Raw genomic sequence first — 8386 nt, 5'->3', positions numbered from 1 at the left:
TGTGTTGCACAAAAATGCTACTCTTGAAATTTCACAGGCGTGTTAGTGGTGAGAGTGGCATAACCAGGAACAGATGGCCAAGAATAGTATAGCCCTTTGAGAAAACTGGATTAAGACAACGTTTGCCTTTTTCGGGCTCTGTAATATACACACCAGAGTACAAACCATTTCCAGTTTGACTCTGAATTGCTTTTCCAATTTCTTCCCCTCAGTCTTTGGTAGTTTCATTTAGATTTTTCAGCATCGAAACTATGATGATAAACATTGACCTACTTTATGGAAAACATCGTTTTTCTCTTTTTAGCTATGTCTGATCTGGATCTTGTGGCCCAATCTATTATCTTTATTTTTGGTGGCTATGAGACCACTAGCACTACTCTTTCCTTCCTTATGTATATTTTGGCCACTCACCCTGACATCCAGCAGAAAGTGCAGGAGGAGATTGATGCAACATTACCCAATAAGGTGAGTGGGCGATACCTGGAGAGGGAGGGAGGAAGTGAAGCCTTAGCTGGAATGCCTCCTCACCACTTGCTGGGAAAAGTTTTGCAGAACGTAAACATCAGTTTTTTCAACTGAGCTATTTAGGAAGGGTGTAAAGAGAAAAACAAAGGGAGAAACATAGGTAATGAGTGCTAGTAAGAGATACATAAGATCTTTAAAAAAGTGCTTGTTCCGGCATATCGATTCCTGTTACCATAATAATGCCAATTAAAAATAAAAATAAAAATAAATCTCCGTGGCAATTAACAATAAGAATTTGTTATACAAGTGCGTTGACAGATATCTCTGTTAATATCAGTGGGATTTGCTTTGGTCTGGCTATTGGCTAATTGAGACTGGACTTGGATAAACTGGTAGGCTGACTCAGATCCACACATGTTCCACGTGACTCCCATACTCCAGAAAACTAGCCCAGTTGTGTTCTTCTCAGGTAATGGCATAGGGCAGGAACAAGAAACCCAATCATGGAGCTGCCTTTCAGAACTCCTCCTGCATCACACTTATCCAACATTTCACTGGTTCAAAGAAAACCACATGGCCACCCCCAGCTTCATTATGGGAGGGCACCACCAAGTTAGATGGCAAAGGACATGGACACAGGGAGGGATTGCACCATTATGGCAATCTACCACCTTGGGTAAAATTTTCAGACTAGGAGAAGCCTAGTCTGTAAATCCTAAGGCCCTTTACCAAAATGAGTTATTCTTAGGAGCTCCTAACAGTTCAAGAGTATTGCATAGACTGAGTTGAAAGTTGACTTGATCCCAAAACTGTTACTAGTATCTGTTTCAGTCAATCAAAAATCTGTTTCTTTCTTCCCAGGTACATCCCACTTATGATGCCCTGACACAGATGGAGTATCTTGACATGGTGTTGAATGAAACTCTCAGATTATACCCAGTTTCTGCAAGAATTGAAAGGATGTGTAAAAAGGATGTAGAAGTCAATGGGGTGTTCATTCCCAAAGGGACACTGGTGATGGTGCCACGCTCTGTTCTTCACCGAGACTCAGCGTTGTGGCCAGAGCCTGAGGAGTTCCGTCCTGAAAGGTACCAGGCCCCTGGGAAAGGGACCCACCCTGATCCAAGCTGGTTGGAGCATATTCTGATGTCTGTTAATGTAGATGACAAATGAGTGGTTGTATAATCATTTATTTGTACTCATTTTCATTTTTAGAAGTTTGTATTTTATTACAAGGGTGATTACTGTTGGTTGTCAAAATTTTATATTCTATGCTAGAAGGAAATTGTATCAATCCACAGTCCTAATACCTTAGAAAGACCTTACTAAAAATGCGTATAATGTCAATATTGACATTTTTCTATGGATATATATTTAAAAAAAAATAAGAATGGTAATATACTTTATTTTGAACTACTTAATTTATTAAACAGTAAAGTAGAAACAACATCATATTATGTATAACAATTATATATATATAGGTATACATATATACTTATTCATGTGTACATGATTGCATGATTGTATGCATATGCCATAATTTACTTAACCACCATCTGACTTTAGGAAAATAGCCTTTCTTTTCTTTAAGTCTTTCTGTGCTGTTCACTTTAGCTCTCTAAATTTACCACCAACATTCTCACAGTCTATTTTTTTTTTTTACACATCAGCCACCGTTCCTCTAGCATTATTGTGAGAGTGCAGGCTGAGAAACTGAGAGGTCCTCACCTTGATGGTTTAAGCAGTATCACTGAGGACAGAGACAAACACAGTTCCCCCAGTGCCTCTGTGGCTGCAGTCCTGATCCTACTACTCTCAGTATTTGGTGACTCTTCCAAAGTGAAGCCATTTGTTCTTTATAGGTCTGAGACGTTCTTCCTCGAAGGGGATCTGTACCATGCTCTTCTGGGAATTCAGAGACAAGGTCTGGCTTTGGACATAATTTATACTCTGGGAAAAGCTGATGTTTCCCACTTATTCTATTTTTGAGCAAAATTGGAATGAACTATTGGGGGCACTAGCTGAGATCAAGACTTTCATTATCCAAATTATAAGATCCCTAATGGCAGGGACTGTGTCTCATTTGCCATAATGTCCTTACTTCTAGCATAGTGTCTATATATAGTACTTGTAGAAAGTACAAGTTAGAGTTGAACAAGTCTTCTGTTTTCTGGACCAGGAGACATCTGCGTTTCCCCCAAGTTCAGCAGTTTCCTCCACTGTAGCTTCATGAACATTTTACCATACTTTTCTTTTTAAATTAAATTGACCCTACTTTTCTTTTGAAATTAAATTTAGTGGGGTAACATTGGTTAATAATATTATATAATATTCAAGTATACAACATTACAATATAATATCTGCGTGCTCTATTATGCTAGTCTCTTTCCATCACATTGTATTTGACTCCTTTACCCTCTTTGTCCTCCTTACCCCCACCCTTCTTCCACCATTCTGTTTTCTGTATCTATGAGTTTATCTTTTTGCTTGTATACTTATGATATTCAAGTATACAACATTACAATATAATATCTGCGTGCTCTATTATGCTAGTCTCTTTCCATCACATTGTATTTGACTCCTTTACCCTCTTTGTCCTCCTTACCCCCACCCTTCTTCCACCATTCTGTTTTCTGTATCTATGAGTTTATCTTTTTGCTTGTATTGCTTTTTTTTATTTTTTTGCTTTTTCTTTTATATCCAACATATGAGTGGAAACATTTCACTTAGCATTATAAGCTCAAGATCCATCCATATTGTCACAAAGGCAATATTTCTCTTTTTTATGGCTGAGTAGTATTCCAAATGTGTACCACACTGTCTTCATCCAATCATCTGTCGACGGACACTTGTTTTGTTTTAATATCCTCGCTATTGTAAATAATGCTGCAGTGAACATATGGTACATATATAGTTACCAAAAAGTGTTTTCAAAATTTTGAGGTGGATATCCAGAAGAGGCATTGCTGGGTCATATGGTAGCTTCATATTAATTTTTTGCAGGAACCTCTGTATTGTTCTCCATAGTGGCTACAGCAGTTTATATTCACACCAACAGTGTACGAGGGTTTCCTTTTCCCCTCCTCCTCGTCAACATTTGTTATTTTTTTTTTGTCTTATTGATGGTAGCCTTCTAATGAGAATGAGGTGGTATACCATTGTAGCTTTGATTTGTATTTTCCTTAAAACAAGTGAAGTTGAGGATTTCTTCATATATTTTTGGCAATCTTGTACTTCTTGTACTTCTGCTTGATTCATTCAGTCATCAAAGAGAGAGGAAGTGCTTACCATATATCAGAAAGTGGGTCTGACAGTGAGAAATCCAAATGTTAAAATAATGGCTACATAGAGAATTTTTGACATATACACAAGCATTTTCTATACACACAGAGAATGTTTCTATAGAATACAATGGAATATTTGTAGGACTAGTGTGCCCATCATGTGCCTTACAGCCATCAACCCTTGTTCACTACCCCATCCTCACACACCTGCTGCCATCCTTCTGATACCCATATTATTTTAAGGCACACCATCTGTAAATATTTCCTAGTTCTCCAAAATATAAGACTCTTAAAAATATATGGCAGCAATGCCATTAACACTTTCCTCAATTCCAGATGTTTTCCTTGATATATTCAAACATTGAAGAATCAAATTCGAATACAACATATGTCTAAACTTTAAGGAATTTATAACCTAGTAGAAGATAGACAAGGAGATTAGTGATTATACTAGAGTAGATTAGCATCATGTGCCCATGAAAATCACCTGATTTATGTTATTCTATGGGAGAGAGAGGAACAGAGCAGAGAGGTGAATAAAAGGGAGTTAAGTCGAGAAAAAGAAAGGAAGGAAAAGGGAAGGAAAAGAAAAAATAATTTAACTAATGGGAGGTATTATTCCTCCTTCCTTCCTCCATGAGCATGTGACCATCATTGTTTGAGTAGAGGCAGGAACTTGCTTTTCTTTCAATCAGTCTCATTTCCTCCTTGCCTTTCAGAATGTGAACCTTTCACCACCCTGAATGTAATTTTAGTGTTTAAAGGTATGTTTTCCTCTAAACAGCATTCATCCTATCTCTTCAATGAGACTGGATTCTCCTTTAGAGTAAGGGGAATGGAATGGATCTGTAGCTTAGAATTCTCGCAGCAAAATAACGATAGCAGCATCTCAGTGACTAGCCCATGGAAGCATCTGGTATACTACTGGTCGAGGAGTCTAAATAAGAAGCCAAAACAGGAAGATCTTGTGGTGTTTATGTTTCATTAACTGGCTTTTTTCATCTACTGTTATGGAACCAGGTTCAGTAAGAAGAACAAGGACAGCATAAATCCTTACATGTACGTTCCCTTTGGAATTGGACCCCGAAACTGCATCGGTATGAGGTTCGCTATGATGAACATGAAACTTGCTGTCGTCAGGGTCCTGCAGAACTTCTCCTTCAAACCTTGTAAAGAAACACAGGTCAGACACTTGCCGTTGTGCATAAATAATTCTTTATTGAGAGATTGTTTAAACTGGGGGATACATATATGCTCACATATATGTATAAATGTATATGTGTATAAATATACTCATTCATTGCTTAGTAATTTATTCTATAGAGCAGAGAATCTATTTGGAGTCATCTGCAACCATTGGTTAGACATTTAAATAGTTTCTGAAACGATCCTCCCAATTACTCTATCACCCATCTAGCTCTACACATAGCCATTCCATTATTGACTATACATTCCATTATTGACTATACGTTACTTTATTGACTATAGTCAATACTAGTATTGACTATATTCCCTATGCTGTTCTCTACATCCGTGTCACTATTTTTAACTACTAATTTGTTCTTCTTCAACTCTTCACCTCTTTTTTCCAGTACCACATCCCTCCTCGCCTCTGACAGTCACCAAATTTTCCTTTGTATCTGCGAGTTTATTTTTGTTTAGTTTGTTCCTTTTGATCATCTGTGACCTTTAAGATCCAATTAGTTTAGAGTGCTAAATTTTTGGCTTTATCAAAACCCACTGTAAAGATCAGGTAGAATCAGCGGAGCCAGCATGACATGATGATGCACAGTCCTTTGAGAAAAGCTTTAAATTTGGTTTCCAGTCCACCGGAAGGAAGGGGAAGCATGCGCAGTCATGAAGTGCAATGATAATACCCGCATCATGACTTTTGAACGATACTTTTCTCCACCGTAACTTACAGAATTTATTGTGACAGTGGTTCTCAACCACCGGCTGTACAGTGAAATCAGTGGGGAGCTTAGAAAACATCCTGATGCCTAAGTCCTCTCAGATTCTAAAATCATTCATCCTGCGTGACTTTCAATGTGCCTCCATGATTCTCATGTGCAGCCAAGGCTGAGAATTTCTGATTAAAGCATTTCTGCCAGATGTGAGGGGCTCCCACAGTCCAGGGCCATCCTGGCTACTTGACCTCACCTCTGGGATCCCTGCTGCCCTCAAGCTGGGCTCCTTGTGCATCCGAGTAAGAGCTCTATGATGTTCTTCTTGCTCTCCTCCCCATTCTGTTCTCATCGTTCAAGTGCTAGTTAAATCCCAAGTCCCTCCAGGCACCTTCCTCATCTTGTCCAAAGCACATTTTCTCCTCAGCTCTAGTTACTGCAGGCTGGTATCATCAGTTATACCCCCTAAACTAATACTTTGTCATTAAAACATCCAGTCTGATTCTCTGTTTTCTTTTTACCTCTGAATGTCTTTAACTCATTTTGCACCTCATTTTTCCCCATAAATTCCCAATGGTGCATTGCAGTCATGGAGGAAATTCTTAGTGATTTTCAGTTGATTTAGAACTCATGGATATAAATTTTAAACAATTTAATTTGAAAATTTTAACAAATAACATTTGTGATATGCATTTTGTATGTGTGTCAGTCTGCGTACAGGGGAAATATATACTTGCCATTTTAAATTATAAAATAGGGAGGTTTTACATTAACAGAAATGTCACTCCTCTGAAGAATAGTTGACACTGATTCATGTCAACCACGGCCCTATAATAAAGCTTCTTTCTAGGATCCGTGCATTTAATATTCAGTTCTTCCCCTTAAGTGGGCTTTCTTGGGGAAGATGAGGGTGATAGAAATAGTTTTTATCTTATTTATGGCTTTGGGCAACTGTGTAACTATCCTGTAAATACGTACAAATGGGGGACTCAGCCCTGAGAGACAGAGCCTCTGGAACACCTGGGGTCAGGGAGACACTCCCTGCAAGTTCCCAGTCATTCATGGCTGGCACTTCTCACCCTCCATGACAATTAGCTTGCCCTTCTCTCAACTAGATTATAAAGTTATTCTGTTGGTGGCTCCTCCAAATACTGAATGATTGACTGCATGAAAATAGAGCTAAAATATTAGTCCAAACACTATATAGATTTTCAGAAGTTCATCATTTACACTACACTTGGGAGCCAGGAGATGTTAGAAAACGGGCACGAAGCTTCACAAAATCAACTCTGTGTGGCTTTTCATATCGTTTACCATAATACCTAAGAATCTGGTTTAAATTTTAAAATTCATCTTTTTACCTTAAAGTTCAAACCAACAACTAATTTGATTTCGCCTCTGGCCTCGAATACAATAGGTGCTGTATTGATATTTTGTTGACTATATATATATATGGATGCATGATTTCACTATTCAGTCTTGACACAGCTTATTGAATCAGTTTAAAGAAGCAAAAATATATATGCTAAAAGTAATTTTTATATGCTTATAAAGTATATTATCCTTAATGTATCTTGTTTACTTTGCTTTTTTTTGTTGATGGAGCTTCAGTGTTCAGTTCTAATGTGCTTATTTAACATTTGCAGATCCCTGTGGAAATAGATTCTCCCAGAATGATTGAACCACGAAGACCCATTGTTCTAAAGGTTGAGTTGAGAGATGGAACTCTAAGTGGTGCCTGACTTTCCCTAAGGTTCTTCAAGGAAGCTGTATCCCACAACACCCAAGACTTCAATTTATTTTGTGAAATGAAGATCGGCTTAACCTACTGCACTTGATGGATGAGCAGGGAGTCTGTGCATTCCTTTCGCTTTCTCAGTGTCTACACAGAGTATTATGTATTGTGTTATATAAAGGAAGTGACTAAATAGGTGTCACATATGTAGACCTCGCTTATTCGGTTCTCATAGTACTATCTCCATCCACCTCCACTCAGCACCATCTACTCTTCTTAAGCACTGATCAAGCATGCAAATTTCTCAACAATTTTATCAATAAACTTTAATGACAACAGGAATTATTGTGGTAACTGCGGTAGTGACATTTATATCATGTGTTTTATTTTGAATGTTCTATATTTTGCTTTATATTAAGCAAGTCAAGAAACATTTTTTCACAATAGTATTATCTGATGCCCTCTTGCACCATAGGGGAAAATCTATAAAACCTAATCACTGAGAGCCAGTGACTAAAAGTTTTTGACTCTCACAATTGCTGGTTGGGTGGAGCCTTTTTCAGAACTCCAATTTGATATATTAAGATAGATGAGAGTTAATGCATTGTGATTGCCTGTTTCTTAGAAAGTATATTCATAGTTTAATTCTACCTTTTTTGGAGCACATTTTTTGTAACAAAAAGCTGAGGCAGTTATTATTATACTATTAATTTTGATTTAATGATGCATCTCATTTCTCTTGACCTTTCCGGACGTCAGGAACCATGTTTTCTTGACACAATTAACATAGAACAAAAGATGGTCGATTGGTCAATTGATTGGGCAGAAAGGCTACAAGCATTCGTCAGTATTACTTGTTATCTGGAGCTGCACGGGGTTCTTTCTTTTCCTTTTCTGCTCCTCCCCTCCCCTTTATTTTCCATCCTTTCCTTCTCATGGATGCCATCTAGTGCTCCTTCTATATTTTTTCTTCCCTTCGCCTCCCCTCCCTTTTCTTC

The 8386-nt window shown here is 37.9% G+C and overlaps 1 protein-coding gene across 1 annotated transcript; it reads left to right on the top strand.

Moving 5' to 3' along the window:
• Positions 1-291: 291 nt before the first annotated feature.
• Positions 292-7754, top strand: LOC120593082 (cytochrome P450 3A12-like). The gene is made up of 4 exons (XM_039850900.1): positions 292-465; positions 1327-1553; positions 4770-4932; positions 7300-7754. Exons 1-4 carry the CDS (start codon positions 307-309, stop codon positions 7393-7395), a joined length of 645 nt encoding a protein of 214 aa, XP_039706834.1. The 5' UTR covers positions 292-306; the 3' UTR covers positions 7396-7754.
• The last annotated feature ends 632 nt before the right edge of the window (positions 7755-8386 follow it).

This window comes from Pteropus medius, unplaced genomic scaffold (assembly GCF_902729225.1).
Source record: "Pteropus medius unplaced genomic scaffold, Ma_sr-lr_union100, whole genome shotgun sequence".
NCBI lineage: Eukaryota > Metazoa > Chordata > Mammalia > Chiroptera > Pteropodidae > Pteropus > Pteropus medius.
This window is presented reverse-complemented; position numbering and strand designations above follow the sequence as displayed.

Bases quoted from the DNA above. Each gene is read 5' to 3' on its own strand.
- LOC120593082 (XM_039850900.1), top strand. From the start codon at position 307: ATGTCTGATCTGGATCTTGTGGCCCAATCTATTATCTTTATTTTTGGT. The intron at 1,554-4,769 runs GTACCAGGCCCC...TTATGGAACCAG, and splicing joins GAGGAGTTCCGTCCTGAAAG to GTTCAGTAAGAAGAACAAGG. The intron at 4,933-7,299 runs GTCAGACACTTG...TAACATTTGCAG, and splicing joins AACCTTGTAAAGAAACACAG to ATCCCTGTGGAAATAGATTC.